The sequence below is a fragment of the Pleurodeles waltl genome, chromosome 12 (assembly GCF_031143425.1).
Source record: "Pleurodeles waltl isolate 20211129_DDA chromosome 12, aPleWal1.hap1.20221129, whole genome shotgun sequence".
Taxonomy (NCBI): Eukaryota; Metazoa; Chordata; class Amphibia; order Caudata; family Salamandridae; genus Pleurodeles; species Pleurodeles waltl.
Genome location: NC_090451.1, coordinates 527258432 through 527279339, shown reverse-complemented (window position 1 = coordinate 527279339; position 20908 = coordinate 527258432). Strand labels below are relative to the sequence as shown.

Genomic DNA, 20908 nt, shown 5'->3' with positions numbered 1-20908 from the left:
AGTGTTTGGCAAACGTGTGCAGGGACGTCCACGTTGCTTACCGGCAGATGTCCAGGAATAGGACCCCATGTGCTAACGTTGTGGTTGAAGCCTTTCCTCTGGTGGAATGGGCCTTTAAGTCCCTAAGAGGCTGCTTTTTTAGCCAGGTCCTAGCAGGTCTTACTACAAAGAATGACCCAGACCGAAATGGTTCACTTCTCTACTGCCAGACCTTTCTTGGTCGTCGTGCCTGGAACTCTTGTCAGGTCATGGTAGAACGACAACGCTGTGAGTACAAACTGTGAAGTTGCTCCTCTTCTTTAGAGGGATGTGGAGGAGCATAATTGAGGGGCAGGATGACAGATTTTCCCACATGGAATGAAGTAACCACTTTTGGAAGGAAATCCCCAGTTATCACGCAGTCGGCTTGGGAGCACTCCCTATTTACATCACACAGGGTCAAAATCAGCCCATTTAACCCTAGTGCGAAGCACCACTTGATCTGGAAACACCTCTGAATAGGGAGGCTTGGATGACAAAAGCTGCAACTCACTCACCCTCCAGGAAGATGTGACTGCCAATAAAAAAGGCTGTCTAGATAGTGTAGGAGGCTGGATCAATTTATGGTGTACACCTATAGTGTGGCACCCTATACTGAGTCGAGGCAACCCTCAATGGTAGTGAATAGGTGTCCAGATAGCAAAAGCTCTCTAGGTGGGACTGAGGCGAGCAGCTGAAGCTTATCTAGGAGGTATGTAAAGCACTTGCAATACCACAGTAGTCAGACAGTAACTCACTCACAAGAAAGAACCACACAAGTGTTGCAAAAATAAAGGATTCTTTATTACAGAACTACTACTAAACTAGCATTGGTATAGCCCCCTTTGGAGATATGTACAGACAATAAAAACAGAAAATAACCAACAGATATAGCATAAAATATACATGGCTCTATTGGGGGGCGCAAACTATATACTAAGGAAGTGGAATGTGAAATAGTGAACCCAGCCAAGGTAAGTGTGGTAGTTAGCTAGGGGTAGATGAAAACACCAGAGGTAAGTGCGGTAAGTGTCCCCAGCGACTAGGTGCAAGGTAGTTGCCCAACCAGTCGTCCCCTTAGCTAACACAGGGAGTAGTTGTTGGAGTTTGTGTGATTCCGGACTCTTCCCAGTGGACCCTGAGGAAACCAGCAGACAAGAGGAAGGTTGGAGAGTGCCCCCACCCTAGGATAACCAGAAGGCAGGAGTATCTACAGCAGGGACCTGGACGTAGAGTGGAGAAGGGACTCTCTGAAGTCAGTGAAAGCCTTGAATTGTCCAGCTGCTGTCACGATCCGTGGACCAGGCCAGGGGAACCCATGGATGGATTCTGGACATGGAAAATATGAAAAGGAAGGGCACCGAGTCCAGTACCCTTGGAGGTGCCCAGGTGGAGCAGGTGGCAATGCCCACCCTCCTAGAGGTGAAGTTCCTGCAAGTTGGTGGAAGAAGTCCAGCTGCAGAGTCCAGGAGCTGCAGAAGACCCCAGGAGTCTCCTATGAGCTGTCCCTCGCCGGTCGCCAGATTGCAGCAGGGTCAGTGACCAGTCAGGTCACCAACAAGCATTGGCAAATGCAAGCAGGAGCTGAAGAGGTATTTGCAGAGTTTTGGGCACCAGGAACGTCCAGGAGACGCTACCCTGAAGGGGGAAGTCAGGGCTGGCCTTCAGCAAACAGGGAGGCTAGCAGAAGTCGTTGGAGCTCCCATGAGTGACCCAAGGGTGATTGACAAAGGGAGTCACAAGGAGGCCTCATCCGCACAACAAAACAGAAGTCCCACGTCGCAGGAGTTGCAGGACAGGGGCTGATCTTTAAGTTGCTGAGTGCTTTAGACCAGGGCTTCTTGGCACCTAAAGATCTCCTGGAGGAAGAGTCAACTAGCTTTGACAAGTGCAACAGTCGCGGTGCTCAGGGGTTCCAGTCCAGTGGCAGGAGCAGGGGCCCACAGTCTCCCAAGTTGTTCAGAAGAGAAGCAGGACCCAGAGGAAGCCACAGACTCCCCACCTGTGAACACAAAGCCTTTTGATGTTCGTTGAACAGCAGACCGCACCAGCCGGTCGACATTGTCTTAAAGCGCTAGTGGATGCAGGGGAGTGGCTCCTTCACTCTTAGGGAGATTTCTTTGTTCTCCCAGGTGCAAACAGAGTCCTTGTGACCCTAGAGGATGTTGCAGAATTCTTGCAGGATCCAGAGAAATAATGTTGCAATAGGAGCCTCCCCACCGGAAGCAGATGTGTTTTGGTTACAAAGCAGACCAGCAGCGGTTCCAGAGGCCAGGAGCAGAAGATGTCTTGCAGAGAGTTCCGTGGAGAGTCTTGCTCGACGAATCTGAGGACCCACACTCGGGGGAGGCCTTAAGTAACCCTAAAAGGGGGTTGGTCACTCACTGAATTGACCCACTATCAAAGGGGGTCATGAACGTCATCTACCTGGCCTAACCAGTCAGATGCTCCCAGGGGCCTCTGCACATCTTATTTCCAAGATGTCAGAATCAAGTGGCCATCTGGCAGACCTCTGTGCACCTCCCTACGGGAGGAGTTGTACATGGGGGGTGGTTACTCACCTGTCCTTTGTGGAGTTTCACGCCAGAGCGGGAACCGGTAGGTCTTGAACCTGTGCAAACCGGATTATGAAGGAGGGCACTAAATGTGCCCTTCAAAGTAGTCTGGTGGCACTAAGGGGCCCCCCAACCCAACCCTTAGACACCTAATACACAGGGGGAGCTGGTCACACCTCTCCCTTGCAGGAAATCCTTTGTTCTAACTCCCAGGCCTGAGCCAGGCTTGCCAGCAGGAGGGCAGAACAGTGTTTGGGGTCAGCAGCAGCCTGGGCTGGTAGTTAGACCCCGTAAGGCTGCACAGGCAGAACTGGGGAGCCTCTAAGGAAGCCCCAGAGTACATGATATCATGCAACTAACACTGGAGTCGGTGTAGTTGCATGATTCCAACATGTTTGATACCAAACATGCCTAGGTTAGGAGAAGCCATTATGTAGTTGGACCACTGGTCTTGACCAGTGTCCACTACATACCTTAACATGGCTTCCCCACACTTACAGAGTCCAGGAAATGGGGCCCCGGGTCTGTAAGGGACCCTTTTCATGCAGGGGTACCCTCACACTTAGGGACATGCACTCTGGCCTGGGCTGAAGGGCCTACCAGAGGGGTGACTTACAATATCTAAGTGCAGTGACCAGGATATAAAGTAAGCCTTCTATCTGTGAAGAAAGGGGTTGCATGAACCATTTCACGCAGGTTGCAAAGACAGACATGCAGACATTTTGCCTGGGCCCTCATGGGTGGCACAATACATGCTGCAGCCCATGGAGGACCCCTGGTGTACCAATGCCCTGGGTACCCAAGTACCATAGACTAGGGGCTTACACATGTGCACCAATATGTCAATTGTGTGTGTAAAATAGAAGGTTAACCAGCCACCGAATTTTGAGGAGAGAAAACAGACACTGGGGTCCTGATTAGCAGGATCCCAGTGAACTGTTTAAATACACAGACATCAGGCACAAAGTTGGGGTAAGATGGCACTTTCCTACATATGCTAAGCAGCCGGAAGGGGACAATTGTGTAGGAGGTTGAAGGGAGCACACATTAGTTAGGTGAGAACCAAATTGAGGTCCCACTGATGCATGATAAAGGGCGAAAGGGGGAAACATATGTACAAGCCCTTTGAGAAACCTAGTTATAATAGGGGACTTAAAGAGAGCGGGTTTGACAGGCAGCCACAGGAAGGCAGACAGAGCAGAGAGATAACCCTTAAGAGGACCCACAATAGAGCCCTGCTGGGCAAAAGTAAGAATGAAGAGATGAATATCAGAAAGAGAGGCAAAAAGATGGTCAATAGACTTTCCTGTACAATACAATACAAACCTTTGCCATAGGCAGTCATACACCATCTTGGTGGAGGGACATCTGGCTGCCAGAACAACATCACGGACTTCAGGAGGAAGGTTGAAGGCTGTCAACTGTTGTTGCTCAATCTCCACGCAAGAAGTTGACAGGTTCGAATGGAGGACTCTCCCCTGCTGCTGACACACAAGATACCCTAGAAGGGGCAGAATGATCAGGGGATTGATGCTAATTCTCAGAAGCTCAGGATACCAGACTCTCCATGCCCAGTCTGGAGCCATAAGAATGACTTGGGCCCCATTCTTCATCTCCTTGAGAACTCTGTGAAGACGTGGTATGGGCAGAAAGGCATACTGGAGGCCTGAACTCAGTTTGATACAAAAAGCTTCTCTGGGCAATAACCACCTTGGAAACTCCAACGCACAGATCTGCTGACATTGCGCATTCTCTTCGGAGGTGAACAGATCCAACCAAGGCTCTCCCCACTGCTGAAAGAGTCCTTGCGCCACCTCCAAATGGAGATGCCACTCATGATCCACTAGGCATTGATGGTTGAGTTTGTCAGACCTGACATTTAGAGTACCTTCCAGGTGTTAAACAACCAGGGTTAGGGTTATGCCCTGCTGTTCCAGCCATGTCCAAAGACACAGGGCTCTGCTTGTTGCAGTACTACAAAGCAACGGTGCTGTCCCTGAAAAATTGCACTATCTTCCCCTTGACAGAAGGAAGAAATGCTTTCAATGCTAGCTGGATTGCCCAAAACGCACGAAAGCTAATGTGAAGTCCGGATTCCGACAGAGACCAGACTCCTCTGATCCCCAACTATCCCAGATGGCTGGCCATCCCAGGAGTGACGCATCGGTCACTACTGTGAAATCTGGCTGGGGAAGGGAGAGGAGTCGGTCTTTGACCCAATTGTGGTTTGTTAACCACCACTGCAAATCTTTTGCAGGTCCCTCTGAAATCTGGACCATGTCATAGAGATTCCCCTGATGCTGTGCCCACTGGAACATCAGGTACCACTACAGAGCCTACATACGCCATCTGGTGTGATCCATCAGCAGGATGCAGGAAGCCATGAGGCCCAGCAGCCTCAGAATCATTCTCACTGAAATCCAAGATAGAGGCTGAAGATCAGTATCATAGCCTAATATCTTGGACGTGCTGTGTGGCAGGATAAGCTCTAAATGGCACAGTGTCCAAAACTGCTCAGATAAAAAGGAGCACTTGAGAAGGAGTCTGGTGTGAATTTGGCATGTTTATAGTGAACCCCAGCAAATGCAGGAAGTCCGCTGTAGTCTGGAGGTGGGAGACAGTCTGGGGTGAGTCTGCCTTCAACAGACAGTCGTCAAGATAGGGGACGAATGGCACCACTAATCTCCACAGATGAGCTGCGACTACTGCCTTCACCTTGGTGAACAACCAAGGGGCACTGGTAAGGACAAAGAGGAGCACAGTGAATTTAAAGTGCTTGTGGCCTACCTTGAACCAATGGTAATGTTTGTGGGCAGGCAGGATAGGGATGTGGAAATAAGCATCCTGCAAGTCCTTTGCTATCAACAAGTCTCCTTGGTCTAGGGCAGACAAGACCTGAGCCAAAGTGAGCATCTTGAATTTCTCCTTTCTGAGGAAGAGATTGACGGTTCTGAGGTGTAGAACTGGCCGAAAGACCTTGTTGTCTTTGGGTACCAGAAAGTAACGGGAACAACAATCACTGCTTACTTCTGATATCAGAATGTTGTACATGGCTCCCTTGGTCAAAAGAGCTGCGCCTTACTCACAGAGTAAAACTAGATGATCCCTCTGTCAGCTGATCTAGTATTGGAGGTATAGGGGGAGGGGAGGATTCGAAGGGGAGGTAGTAGCCCCTCCAAATGATCTGCAAGACCCACCTGACCGATGTTATGGACTGCCAGTCCACCAGCTGAACGTCCATGATCCTGTAGGGGGGCTTGAAGCCTGCAGCTGCCGGGGGGTTGGTGCTTGTGGCAGACCTATGGCTACCTGACAAATGGGCTGGTATGCAATGCACCCATGTATAGCTTCGGGTGCTTCTGCAGGAAGGTGGCTGACACAGGGATGGCGCGGTTGAACGCTCCTTCTGTAGTCACCAAAGGGGCAGAAGGCAGACTCGGGACATGGGGTCACTGAGAGGCCCAAGGACTTCGCCGTAGTCCGCGATTCCTTAAAGCGCACCAGCGCTGAGTCTGCCTTCTCTCCGCAGAGACAGGACCTATCGAAGGGCATGTCTATCAGGTTGGCCCAGGCATCCCCTGAAAACCCAGATGGTCTCAACCAGTTGTGGCATCTAAAAGCCATTGTCCATGAAACTGCTCTGCCCAGTGATTCAGTTATGTCCAAACCGCACGCCTATCACTATAACTCGATCATGGGCTTGCCTTTCAAAAATCCTTTATCATCATTGGTAAATGCTTTACATTTGTCCCTCCATGGGGCAGTTTTGTTACCTCCTTGGCCATCGACCCTGTTAAATGGATTATCGCATGTTTGCTGATACATTTGACTGCGAGGGAACTTCTTTTTCCTTTTGTGTGTTGCCTTCGCGCTCATGCTCATGCCGGCCTTGGGGCTTTGAATTGGCTCACTTATGTCAACTGTTTTACTTTTCATTTTTAATTTATGTGGCAAGAAAAGTCCAGTTAGGAATTTACAACGCTAATAGCTCTAACTCGAGCAAGCGTGAGACTCACTGCATTGCAAATGCTTGTTCCCTATGCAACCTATAGAAAGTCCGTGGATATGTCAGCTCAACATCTTAATTGAGATGGCTGCTCTGGTTTTCGTGCTCACTGAAAGATCTACCCTCGTCCCCATCCCCCAACTTCTCTGAACATCAGTGGCGATGGAATAACTGGGGCTGACATTATCAGGATCCCAGGGAATAATAGGGTTGGGTCAAGAGCTGTGAGAAGTAGGGGGAGTCGTTTAGCAGTTAGCTAATGGAGTGTACATCAGAATATAAGTATCCAGATCCTGGCTTTTACACTTGCACTAGGGTGACCAGATCTTTTGAACCAAAAACATTTTGTAGTAATAGAAGGAGGACTACAATTTTACATTAATGGAGCAGTGCAGAATGACCGCTCTCATCAACACAGGATCACAGAAGAGGCACTACAAAAATAAATATATATATATTTTTTTAAACCAGCATCATATCGGTTAAATTGCTTTCTTATAACAGCTGTTACCTAGCACAGCTTTAGAATACCAAAAAAAAGTGTCTCTCGCTGTTTTCAGTCCTCCTCTAAAAACCGGGACATGAACCAGATTTGATGAGATCTGCCGGGACAGCTTGTGAAAAACTAGGACAATTCCGGCAAATCTTTGACGACTGGTCACCCTAACTTGCACGCACTGAGTCATTCTGGGCTAACCTCTTGTGCTTTAATTTCTAGTTTTCTGTAATTGTATTGTTTTTATCGTTTACCAGCATTAGAACAATAGTAGGTCACATGCAAAGTCTGCACTCATAGCAGCATGCGCTAAAGAGTACTTAAAAACTTTTAAACTGTGTTCTTTCTTGAATTCTAAGACATTTTGTAGATCATATATGCTTCTTTGTGCTAGTAGGAAGCAGTAGCTATTTTGTTTTTAATTATTTGTGGGTGAAAGGGTGCTCTGTCCACCACCTTCCAACGTTTCTGTTCCAGTGCTTAGAGGTAGTTGGGTGGACGTTTGTAACTCGATTAGCTTTTTTAAAGCCAAATGTCCATCATTACAATGTTGGCAATAATAATTAAGTGTTTTCCTCGCATAAGCAGGCTCTTGCCTGGAATTGGTGAATGTATATGTGTACTTTACATGCGATTCGCTATAGGGCCAATCTATATGTATATCTGTGAAATTTGCTTGTGCATAATATACACAATAGCAATGCAACTGCACATATCTAAATTTTGACTTAGAGTCCACAAGTAAGGACTGTGTGTAAGGAGAGGACATGCTTCTAACTCTAGACCTTCAGCACAATTGAAAATTTATTTTTTATTTATCACCCCAAATGTGGCCCATTATCTTGGATTTATAAATAAAAATATAAATACATGGTGACCGCTTCATTCAGTAGTTACATGCATACATCATCATGCATATGTGCACCTAGTTAATATTGTAGGTGTTAGTAGCATGTGCAGAATATGCACTATGCTTACGTCATGGCATGACGCATATGTTTTTTTTTATTGCAGATGGAGCACAGCTTTAACAAAAAACATTTTACCTTTTGTGATGCTGTACAGTTTTTCAAAGGCGAGACCTATTGGTTTTGACAATGCTTGTTTTTCTTTGGTCATTTAGAAATCTTGTGAAGCTGAAAGGCTGAAAGAAACACAGGAAATACCACTAACTCCCCCTTGAGACTCTGCAACTGTCCTAGGGCAGAGAAGTCACACGAAGGAAAGTCAAGAGAAGAGTTTGTTTTAGGATATGTAGCTCTTGCATGCGAGGCTGTTGGATTTGGTATCTTCAGGGTACACATCCAACTCCAAGAAAACAATAGGTCGAATGCCAATACTGTAATTGGTTGTACTGCACATGCTCGACTCCTACATCTCTAGGTGTGAATGGGGCTAATCTCAGTTTAAATGAGTTTCCTCTTGTTAATCCGAGTTTTCTGAATGAATAAAACCTTTCGTGGAGATGTTCCTTATGTAGAGCTTCAAACCCTACTTTGCCATCTTTAATTAAGCTACAAATTAAATGCACTCTTGGAAAGACCCTCTTATTTTGTTGCAGTACATTGTATGTCAATTTACATTTTAGGTGTCAATCGACTGGTCTCTCTCATTGTAGTCTACTGCAATATTTATGGCGGGTTACATTCCCCTGGCAAAGCCTAAGTCACTTATGAATGTTCTTCCTGTAGGTCTTGGTTGCAGCTGCTCGTGGTGTCGTACAAGTTACTTACCTTCGGTAATGAAATATCTGGTAGAGACATATTCTAGTTACAGATTCCTTACCTTAGAATTTTCCCCCAGGCGTCAGACTGGATCCGGAGATTTTTTCTTTTGAGCAATACCCTCGTGCGTGGGAAGGTGGCATCGTAGTCGCCGTGATGACGTCGGAGGTAGTACATAGACGCCGCCCTCGCGCAGTGATGTCAGTTTCTTTTAACGACTTTCCACGCCAGAGCACAGAGCCGCTAAGAACACTGATATTGGTGCGCCAGAGCTAAGGACCTGAAAGGGGGGAATCCCTGCCCCTAGAAATCAGTTCTCAAGCGGGGAGGATGGGCGGGAGGTAAGGAATCTGCAACTAGAATTTGTCTCTACCAGATATTTCGTTACCGAAGGTAAGTAACTTGTACATGTGATAGAGACTTCTAGTTGCAGATTCCTTACCTTAGAATAGATACCCAAGCAATGCCATCCTCAGTGGTGGGCTGCGAACTAAGATCATACTAGAAAGTCCTGCAGGACCGAACGACCAAAGTAGCCGTCCTGACAGACCTAACTGTCCAGGCAGTAATGCTTAGCAAACGTGTGCAGAGACGCCCACGTAGCTGCCTGACAGATATCCAAGACAGGAACTCCGCCTGCTAATGCAGTGGATCCGGCAGTGGCCCTGGTAGAATGAGCCCGCAAGCCATCAGGAGTTTGCTTTTTCGCCAAAGCGTAGCACATTTTGATGCAAAGAAGCACCCATCGAGAGATGGTACGTTTCTTCAACGCCTTCCCTTTCTTCGCACCCACAGAACCAACAAAGAGATGATCGTCCACCCGGAAGTCTTTAGTACGATTGAGATAGAACGCCAACGCTCTTTTTGGGTCCAGAAGGTGAAGTCTCTCCTCCCCATGAGAAGGATGTGGGGGTGCGTAGAAGGTAGGCAAAGTGATGGACTGGCCTACATGAAACGGTGTAACCACCTTAGGAAGGAAGGAAGCCCTAGTGCGTAACACCACTTTGTCGGAGTGCACGGACGAGTATGGAGGCTTCAAAGAAAGGGGCTGAAGCTCACTCCCCCTGCAAGCAGAGTTGATGGCGATGAGAAAGACAGTTTTGAATGTGAGGAGCCGTAAGGGACAATTATGCATAGTCTTAAAGAGGGTACATATCAAGTAAGTAAGCACAAGATTAAGATCCCACTGAGGCATGATGAAGGGAGTGGGAGGAAATAAGTGGGTGAGACCCTTTAAGAACCTACTCACAAGAGGAGATTTAAAGAGTGAGGGCTGATCAGGAAGCCTAAGAAAGGCGGAAATTGCAGACAGATACCCCGTAAGGGTGCCCAATGCAGAGCCCTGCTGGGCTAAGGAAAGAATGAATAGAAGAACCTCTGAAAGAGGGGCAGAAAGGGGGTCAACAGATTTGTTGGTGCACCATGCCACAAATTTATTCCAACAACAGGCGTATACAGTTTTAGTCGATAGACGCATGGCTGCCAAGATAACATTGCAGACTTCGGTTGGAAGGGCAAATGCTGTCAACTGTTGCCACTCAATCTCCACGCATGAAGGCGGAGGTTGGACAGGTTCGGGTGGCGGACCGCCCCCTGCTGCTGTGACAGAAGATCCGCCCGAAGAGGCAGCCTTAGTGGATGATCAATGGACATGCTCAATAGCTCTGGATACCACACTCTTCGAGCCCAGTCCAGAGCCACCAAGATAACTTGGGCCCGGTCGCTCTTGATTTTCTTGAGAACTCTGGGCCGAAGAGGGATAGGCGGGAAGGCGTAAAGGAGGCCGGAGTTCCACTCGAGGCAAAAAGCGTCTCTGAGCAAGTGCCGCATTGGAAACTCCAAGGCGGAAAATAGCTGACATTGCGCGTTCTCTGCAGAGGCAAACAGATCTAACCAATGCTCTCACCACTTCAGAAAGAGACCTTGCGCCACCTCCGGATGGAGGTGCCATTCGTGATCGACAGTGCGTCGGCGGCTGAGTTCGTCTGCTCTGGCGTTGAGAGAGCCCGCCAGATGTTGAAACATCAGGGTAATGCCCTGATGTTCCAGCCATGTCCAGAGGCGTAGTGCCTCCTGACATAGGGTCCAGGACCCTACCCCGCCTTGTTTGTATTAGTACCACATGGCAGTAGTGTTGTCCGTGAACACCTGCACCACTGTCCCTTTGAGAAAGGGAACAAATGCTTTCAACGCAAGTCTGATCGCTCGGAGCTCCAGCATATTTATGTGGAGTCCCGACTCCGCCGGAGACCAGAGGCCTCTGATCTCCGCCTCTCCCATGTGGCCGCCCCAACCCAGAAGTGACGCATCTGTCACTATAGAGAGATCTGGTTGGGGAAGGGAGAGGGATCTGCCAGTGACCCAACTGGGATTCGAAAGCCACCAATGCAGGTCTTTCGCAGCCCCCTCCCAGATCTGGACGATGTCGGAGATTCCCCTGATGCTGCGCCCATTGGAACTTCAGGTCCCACTGCAGAGCCCGCATATGCCACCTGGCATGTGTTACTAGCAGGATGCAGTAGGCCAAGAGGCCCAGCAGGCTCAGAGTCTGTCTCACCGAAACCCAAGACCAAGGCTGAAAGATTGGAATCATAGCCTGAAGGTCTTGAACTCGCTTTTGGGGAGGATAAGCCATAAACCGCACTGTGTCCAGAACTGCCCCGATGAAAGGGAGCGTCTGAGAGGGAGTCAGGTGTGACTTCAGCACGTTGATAGTGAACCCCAGCTGGTGCAGGAGGTTCGCTGTAGTCTGGGGGTGTGAGACCACTGTCTGGGGCAAAGGTGCCTTCAACAGCCAGTCGTCTAGGTAGGGGAAGACTGAGACCCCTAACCTGCGCAGATGAGCTGCAACCACGCCATCACTTTCGTGAACACCCGAGGGGCACTGGTAAGGCCAAAAGGGAGCACGGTAAACTGAAAGTGCTCGTGACCTATCACGAATCGAAGGTAACGTCTATGGGCAGGCAGGATGGGGATGTGGAAATAAGCGTCCTGCAAGTCCAACGCTACCATCCAGTCTCCTGGGTCCAAGGCAGACAGAACCTGAGCCAGGGTGAGCATTTTGAACTTCTCCTTCTTGAGGAAGTAGTCAGGTCCCGAAGATCTAGGATAGGGTGCAAGCCTTTGTCCTTCTTTGGTATCAGAAAGTAGTGGGAATAACAACCGCGACCTACTTCTGGCACAGGGACCCTTTCTATAGCTCCCTTGGCCAAAAGAGGCGCGACTTCCTGGCGGAGAAGCACCAAATGATCCTCCGAAAGGGGATGAAAGGATGGTGGCATGTGTGGTGGTGCAGATTCGAAAGAGAGTAGCCCTTCTGAATTATTTGCAAAACCCACCCGTCCATGGTTATATGTTCCCAGTGGGGCAGGTGATGGCGGATTCTGCCACCTACTGGACGGGAGTGAGGGGACGGACTAGGAAGGTTTGGAGGCTGCTGCGGGGGCAGAGGTGGACTGGACCTCTGGTTCCCTGTCCCACGACCATGTGGGATTCCGCGGCCACGCAGAGGCTGCCCAGCGTGCATGGCCCAGTGGCTGGGATGAGTACGCGACAGGGCGCCCCTTCCATGGCCACGAAAGGGACGAAAAGCGGACTGTGGTGGGCGTGTGGTGGCAGAAAGGCCAAGGGACCGAGCCGTAGCCCGAGACTCCTTGAGCCTCTCCAAGGCCGAGTCCGCTTTGTCTCCGAAGAGACAGGTGCCATCAAAGGGCATGTCCATGAGAGACTGTTGGACATCCCCCGAGAAGCCAGAAGTACATAACCAGGCATGGCGCCGTAAGGCCACTGTCGTTGCAACCGATCTGCCCAGAGAGTCAGTCGTATCCAGCCCACAACGGATTGTGAACTTTGCCGCGTCTCTCCCATCTTTGACTGCTTGGGAGACAATAGCATGGGCCTCCTCTGACCAAAAAAGTTCGACAAAACGGTCAAATTTGGCCAAAAAATAGCCGAGGGTAGCTCTTGCTCGAATCATCGCGTGGCGCAGAAAGAAAAGAACTGACGTCACTGGAAAAGGGCGGCATCCATGTACTACTCCCAACATCACCACGGCGACCACGACGCCTATGGAGTCGACCAGTGCCACCTACTGCCTCGCAAGGGTATTGCTTGAAGAAAAAATCTCCGGATCCAGTCTGACGCCTGGGGGAAAATTCTAAGGTAAGGAATCTGCAACTAGAAGTCTCTATCAGATATATTGTTCTGTTCATCAATGCCGGCACCAGTAATCCACGCTATATCTTCACTTTCGAGGAAGTGCGAATTTCAATCCATTAGTAAGATAAGATGCCCACACACAACAAACTGTGACTCACACAAGACCCCGCTTAATAACAGATATGTACTGGAAAAGAAGGCTCATGAATAGGCGTCCAAATCTACATTTACACATGTAGGAACATATATGATAGGGGCAGTTTCAGATGTTTAACCTTTGAGGCAGCAATGACTGGTCTTAAGCGTGCACATTTAGCCCGTGCTGTGCCACACCTGTTTCAGCAAACCTAGACATTGTAAAGTCAACATCAGATTCTAACAATATGTGGATGCCTTCCTGCCATGATATTCTGTAAATTACAAGCACCGAGGTTTTGCCTTTCAAACAAAATACATTCCACTGGTGCCAAGTGCAGTGATAGACCACAATCTGGTGAGAACGTATCTTTCTCTCCCAGCAGGCTGCGAAGGTGTATGCTGGAAGTACGCAGTGGTATGCCAACCTATGTGCAATGCTGGGCACCAGCTAAGATCCAGTGTGAAATATTTGCTTATGGGCTTCAATATTAAACTTCGGTTTCTATGCAGTTGTGCAGTGTGCATCAGTGATAGGCTCCTTAAAGGTTTCATTGCACAAACCTCGTTTATGGCTATTCCAGTGTGCTCTGTAGTGAGCTAAAAGTTGTCAAAGACAATTTGTAGCTCGAACTTGCAGAGAAAGGAACTTTACAGATAAAGTGGCACAGAGATGTGTGAGGGTGGTGCTACGCACAGAGATGGTAAGCGGAGAACTGAAACATTTGAAGCACACACCTCTTGCCACAGATCTTGGTTACATCCATTGTTCTTTTGCTCAACAAGGCACCCCAGTTTGGACCCAGTCATATGCAAATCAGTCTTGACCCTGCTCCCCATGGGAACAGCCCAGCCTGAACTGCCATGCCAAGTCCTTCCTGGACTGAAATTAAGCATCCTGGGCCAGGTTTCGGGGTATCATCCCTCATCAGTCAGGCTATCTTAAATCCAGTGGTACAGCAAGCAACTTGGAATGGAAATACCCCAGGTGTCTTTCAGTGCAATCACTTGAAGAGTTTTTTTTTATTATTATCTTGTATTTTATGTGATATTCTGTCTCTCTTATTATATATGAGAGAGAGGGCGCCAACTTGCAGCCCCCAAACATTGTTTTATTAGAGTTTTAAAGAATACATTTGATCCACTAGACCTTTTATTCTGTGAAAAAAATCGAATTATTTTTTCAAAGATCATTGATTAAGCACTGCTCCTCGGGCAATGCACAGACTCTTGACATCAAAACAGGCCAAGACAGGCATCCGGTACAGGCTTTTAAAGGACATGAGCTCTAGTTTTAGGTCTAGGGCTTGGCAAAGAACCTGGCAATCCCATCTAGACCCACACTTGCTTTGTAAGAGACCTAGCATTAAAGACATACTTATATCCCATCACTATGAATAAAATGACTGGCCAAAGGTACTTTTAGGGGTAGAAGTTATATTTCTGGCTACCAAGTAGACTGTGGTGTAGTTGCTTCGTGGGACCAAGTTTATAAATAACTTTGTCTAACCTGAGTTACTAAAAGAGCATAAATAAATACCCTGGCCTACTGCACTCTTTCTTCTTGCTGAAGTCTTTGCATATGTGGGCGTCTGTAGTCTGATTTGTTACTCCTGGTCCTCCAAACACGTGGGTGGGGGTGGGGGTGGGGTAGGGGGCAGGCAGGGGTGGCATCTCGCTGGATCTGCTGCACAATTTGTTAAACTGAGCTATTGTGGGTGTTTGAATTTGTGCTTGAAGCCTTGTTGAGTATGGCAGATATAATTCCTTGGTCACTGTAAGAGTGCATGAAAATACATTACATGGGGGCCTCTATCATGCAAATGCTTCATACAACATCCTCCCACAGAAAGTTATTTCTCTACTGACTTACAACACTAATAATTTGCGGAGTCTGCCTTTCTGTAAGACAAGGCAGTAGAATACCTCACGGTCCGGTCAAAGGGGGGAGGTGATTAATTGTGCCCTGCAAGCAGCCCCTGTAGTACCATCTCCAATGAGGCGGTTGTGCAGGCTGCTACCTCTGCGGGCTCTGACCTCTGGCAGGCAAGCCAGCACTCCGCTTCAGTGGCTCACAGGTCCAGCCCTCCACGGGGCCACCACCAACCAGTCCGTGCCCTCCAGGGCCAACTCCTTCTCTGGACCGTGCCTATAGGTGGCCCACTCCTCCAAAATAAATGTACGGAGGTGGTCCTGTAATCCGCTAATTTGTTTGTGCACCGCAGCCACAGGACTATTCAAGATTTCAGCGGGGTGGCCTCTGAGCTGTTTGGAATGCGTTCTGTCAGCCATCTGGCATGGCCACGGCGCACACCTGTTTCATTCTTAACACTGGGGCAGGCACAGAGACTTAGCATAGATACATATGCTTTGCATACTCCGGTCATCTAGTGTTGGGCTCAGACGTTGCAAGCTGTCTTTGTTAGAAAGGCCTTTTGAGTGACGAGGTTTAGTGACTCCTCCTATAGCCTGTATTGTGCATGGTCATCGGCTCCTTTGTTAGACTGTTTTTTTTCAGCCATCAGGTTTGGACGTCTCCTTCGGAGCTCAAGGATCAAAGCATTGATGCAGTTTCACTGACCCTTCAATGATGAATATGCATCATCCACCGACTGGAAACTTTAAAAGAACTTGCCGATCACTTACTTTAAAAATTCTGCCCAGCCTCGGACCTAGATTGGCCTCGGCGATTCGCCATTGACTCCTTCACTCAACACACTCTGAATGATGAAAAACCTTTTCCGCCTCTGCCCCAATTGGCACGTGAAAAAAATGGCAGCAAGATCAGATATTATACTGATCAGCACCTGCTGTCCCTTATTCTGTTTGAACGAGGATAGCACAATACTCCAAATGTATATTCTGATAAGAAATCCAGCAAACCGTGAGTGAAGTGCTAGACTTGGGCACTGAGTTTCTGGGCATTATGTGCATAATGACGAGAGAGAGTGAGAGTGAGAGTGAGAGAGAGTCAAATATACATATATGTGTATATTATTCTATGCTTAACATGTTTATAGGTCATTGTATGGTTCCTAGCTAAGTTGTTATATTTAGATACTTACGATTAACTGTTTTTATTTTATCTATCAAAATGAGGAAATTTTATCTTAACTATTTATCTTTGAGCATTTTGCTACTGAAATACTGAGGAAAGATAAAATAATGTTAGAAAGGTACACAATTAAATTAACTTCAAAAATTGCAAATCTTGAAAGTCTGTGTTTATACATTGCAACTTTAAATCTCAAAACATTATGGGGGTGATTCCAACATTGGCGGGCGGCGGAGGCCGCCCGCCAATGTTCCCCCGACAAAATACCGCTCCGCGGTCACAAGACCGCTGAGGGTATTTTGAGATTTGCCCTGGGCTGGCGGGCGGCCGCCAAAAGGCCGCCTGCCAGCCCAGGGCAAATCTACCTTCCCACGAGGACGCCGGCTCCGAATGGAGCCGGCGTAGTGGGAAGGTGCGACGGGTGCAGTTGCACCCGTCGCGTATTTCAGTGTCTGCTTTCCAGACACTGAAATACTTTGTGGGGCCCTCTTACGGGGGCCCCTGCAGTGCCCATGCCATTGGCATGGGCACTGCAGGGGCCCCGCGGCACCCCCTACGCCATCCTGTTCCTGGCGGGAGACCCGCCAGGAACAGGATGGCGGTAGGGGGTGTCAGAATCCCCATGGCGGCGGAGCGCGCTCCGCCGCCATGGAGGATTCTCCCGAGCAGCGGAAAGTCGGCGGGAGACCGCCGACTTTCCGTTTCTGACCGCGGCTGAACCACCGCGGTCAGAATGCTCGACGGAGCACCGCCAGCCTGTTGGCGGTGCTCCCGTGGTCGGTGACACTGGCGGTCACCGACCGCCAGGGTCAGAATGACCCCCTATATCCATTATTATATTCCTTACACATATATTCCCTTTCTGTAACCAACTGCAGAGGTTGAAGTTTTACATCCAACACTGGTGGTCTCTCCCATTGTCACTCCTGGGCAGAGTGGCACTGTTTAAAGTGAGGAAATCTGGAGTGGGATGGGGCAATGATGGCAGGCAAATGTCCTATTCACAGGAGCCCCTGTGATAGGCTTGAACCAGGTGCCCTCTTCACCACCATTGCATGTGATGCTCTCTCCTCCATAGCCAAGGTAGGGGGAGAAAGCAAACCAATATCTGGAGATGTGCCCAGTCCACTGGCATCTCCCAGTTCCTTATACCAACCATAGATGTTGGGGTGCCCATCTGGTGTTCTAAAGGGTCCAGTGACCCCTCCCATTCTTACCCCAAGCCTGGCTGTTCACATAAATGCTCAGTCAACAACCTAAGAACAATGGGTCCTGTCAGTGCCAGAGTTGAGCGACGTCGTTCTGTGTCTTCAGGGATCAGAATGGGACTGGCACTGCCAGTGGGTGCCAGAGAAGATTGCATTTGCATGACCGACACCAGTCCCGATCTGAGATCGGATCCATGAGACCCCTTCAGAGCTGAGGCCAGAGCCATCGGCACGAAACCTGATGGGGCCTCCTTTGACCCCGTGGGGCCCTGAAGGTGCTCTGGAGGGGTTGGCCCTCTTAAATAGCCAGCACATGGACTCATAAAAATCCTATATCTGAGTAGAAGTGTCTCCGGCTCCACAAAATGGGGGGAGGCACGAAGTCAAACCTGGCAACGGCTCTGCGGAACCATGCCTGGAACGTGATGTTCCAAAGTCGGCACGTCAACTGATGGATGGGGAGAGGTTGAAGCATGCTTTGACTTCTTGAGTTTCTTAAGTCTCTTCCCCGAGTGTCCCAATGGCTTGGAATGGGATGAAGAGGACTTAGGGCTCCTTGAGCGGTCCCGCGCCATTCTCCTTGATAGGGACCAAGACCTCCGAGAAGTCATGCTAAACGGTGTCGACCGCCGGGCACAAGCAGCTTTAAGAACCGCTCCCTCAACACCTTCGGCAACATGGCCAGGCACTCCGAGCATGACTTTGAGTCATGCTCGAGACACCATAAACAGAGCAGTTGGGCTGGGTGGGGGGGGGTCTGTAACCAACTGCAGAGGTTGAAGTTTTACATCCAACACTGGTGGTCTCTCCCATTGTCACTCCTGGGCAGAGTGGCACTGTTTAAAGTGATGTCCCTTCCCCGCTTTCTCTGTCTCTTGCAAAATTCTCCATATCCCATCCGTAATTCATACTTTAAGAAATTCGAGAGTCAGATTGGGGAGCTGCTCTGGGAAGGAGGCCCAGCACAGACAGCGCAACACAAGTTGACGAGAGGATGGTATGACAGGGGCGAGGCACTACCAGACATCCAAAAATATTACTAGGCAGCACATTTGACCACCATTAATGGATGGGTATTTCACTCCACGGAGGAACCTGCCTTCTGGCTAGATAGGTTGGTTGTGCAGCCAGGCGGATATCTTGGGGCGATGGTGGTAAGCCTCTGGCACAAGGCCACGCAGGCCTTGAGATGAAAAGGGAAGATTACTCAGGCTACCCCCACCCGCCCTCCACCTCACCCCCGTCGGATGCTACAGTGCTGGGTACACGGAGATGCTTACCAGGTTTGGGCAAATGGGACTTCATTGGACTCTCCTGAGTGGGTGATTTGTGGCACCAAGGAGATGTCATCCCCCTTATAGATATACAATGAGACTATCAGCTGGTGCCCACTGAAACATACCACTATATACAGGTCCGCCAGGCCCTCCGAGCGGCACTGCTAAAAGGCACAGTGCGCCTGGAGTCATCGCCCCTAGAGGAAAGACAACTTGGTGAACACATGCTGTGCACAGCCATATCGCTGACATCAAAACTGCTTAATAATACACCGGACGCACTGACACTACTGAGAGTGATGGGTTGCAGATGTGGGGGATCTGGAAGATGGCAACTGGACGGAGGCCCTGGTATACCCTAGGAAACTGACCATAAGATCCGGTTTCCAGGGAGTGGTGTGGTCTGTAGCGTCTATGTTAATAAGATCACAACATATGGCAGTGCTCAGTTATGCTTTGTTTGTTTTCTTTTCTATGTCAATTGAAAGATTGGTTGGAAAAAAAAAAAAAAGATAACGTTTACATTCATCTTCATACATTTGTTGGTGGATCACAGAAAGATTTCCCATTTGAAACTACATTATGCTAGAGTTTTAAAACAGCTTTATAAATTAATGCACCTGCCAAGTACCTGATACATTCGCCATCTGTGTTTTCAGATAAAGCACTGGGCTTTTATTTTAGAGCTTGTCAATATGCAAGCAGAATGATCTTTCGAAATGTGGCAACATCCCGTCCACCATAGAGTCTAATGCACTTGTAATACGGCAGAGACAGGAGAGTCTCCACAACTGTAAGCATCCCGTTCACCAAACTCTAAATAAGGCCTACAGTTTCTAAAACTTTGGGGGTCATTCTGACCCTGGCGGTAATTACCGCCATGGCGGAGGTTGGCGGTAGCACCGCCAACAGGCTGGCGGTGCACCGCTGGGCATTCTGACCGCGGCGGTTCAGCCACGGCCAGAAACGTAAAGTCGGCGGTGTACCGCCGACTTTCCGCTGCCCTTGAGAATCCTCCATGGCGGCGGAGCGCGCTCTGCCGCCATGGCGATTCTGACACCCCCTACCGCCATCCTGTTCCTGGCGGGTCTCCCGCCAGGAACAGGATGGCGGTAGGGGGGGCCGTGGGGCCCCTGGGGGCCCCTGCAGTGCCCAGGCCAATGGCATGGGCACTGCAGGGGCCCCCGTAAGAGGGCCCCACAAAGTATTTCAGTGTCTGCTATGCAGACACTGAAATACGCGACGGGTGCCACTGCACCCGTCGCACCTTCCCACTCCGCCGGCTCAATTCTGAGCCGGCGTCCTCGTGGGAAGGCTGTTTCCCACTGGGATGGCGGGCGGCCTTTTGGCGGTCGCCCGCCAGCCCAGTGGAAACCCAGAATGACCGCCGCGGTCTTTCGACCGCAGTACGGTCTTCTGGCGGTTCCCGCTTGGCGGGCGGCGGGTCACCCCCTTTGTCTGCATTCTACTTCCGCAAAATATTGTACATCTGTTCACTGTCAGCCCACCATTAGCACCAAGAAAAGACATGTCACTGTACTCATATTAAAAAAGCTCTTGGGAATACAGCATATTGATGTGGTTATCTACCTGAAGTGTGACCCAAGGTTGAGAACTGGGGCAAAGAGTCTGTCTGTAGTAATAGTGGTCCCTGTTCCGGTGGCCTGGACAGGGACAGTGTAGACATTGCTGTTCTCAATTGCCAGACATACTTTGTCCTGAAACCTCAGAGTGTCATCCAAATTGGCAACTAAAGTCAATGCCACATTAGCTTCTGGGGGAACCACTCCTTCACTGGGCTCAATCCGCCATTGTGAACGACTGCGCACCTGAAACACACAATTAAATTCGTGAGAGGGTTTGGTACGAAAGAACTAGATAACAAACCACCTCAGTATACGTTGACACATTGCCAAAATTGTCTTCATTCTATACGGATTTAAACAAAAGCATTTCCCCTACTCTCTGATGCCCTCCAGACTCTGGGTTTATGACCAAGCCTTTCATTGCAAATGTAAGTGTAGTTGTATTAATGTCAACAACTAGAGGTCCCTGTAAAGAATATAGAAGAGAAAGGGTACTACAATTACAGTCATTAACAAAAATCCTCAAAGGCGTTAACTGCAAATAGAATGATGCAACACTGCTTTCAACATACATATGTCCTCATAACAGTTTATGCAGGCATGCGATTAAACAGCTCGTCAGTGCATTCACAATGGTTTTGCGTATTTTTTTATGTGAAAATGTGAGCATGTTTTAGCTTGACAAAAGAA

General features: G+C 49.0%; 1 protein-coding gene across 2 annotated transcripts in view; it reads right to left on the bottom strand.

Annotated features, from left to right (window-relative positions):
* The window catches only part of HYDIN (HYDIN axonemal central pair apparatus protein), a 2122366-nt gene that overhangs the window by 1456830 nt on the left and 644628 nt on the right, over nt 1-20908 (bottom strand). For both annotated transcript variants that reach the window (XM_069217473.1, XM_069217472.1), the window contains one exon: nt 20223-20461. In XM_069217473.1, the coding sequence (XP_069073574.1) occupies nt 20223-20461 (239 nt within the window). The remainder of the gene's footprint in view (nt 1-20222; nt 20462-20908) is intronic.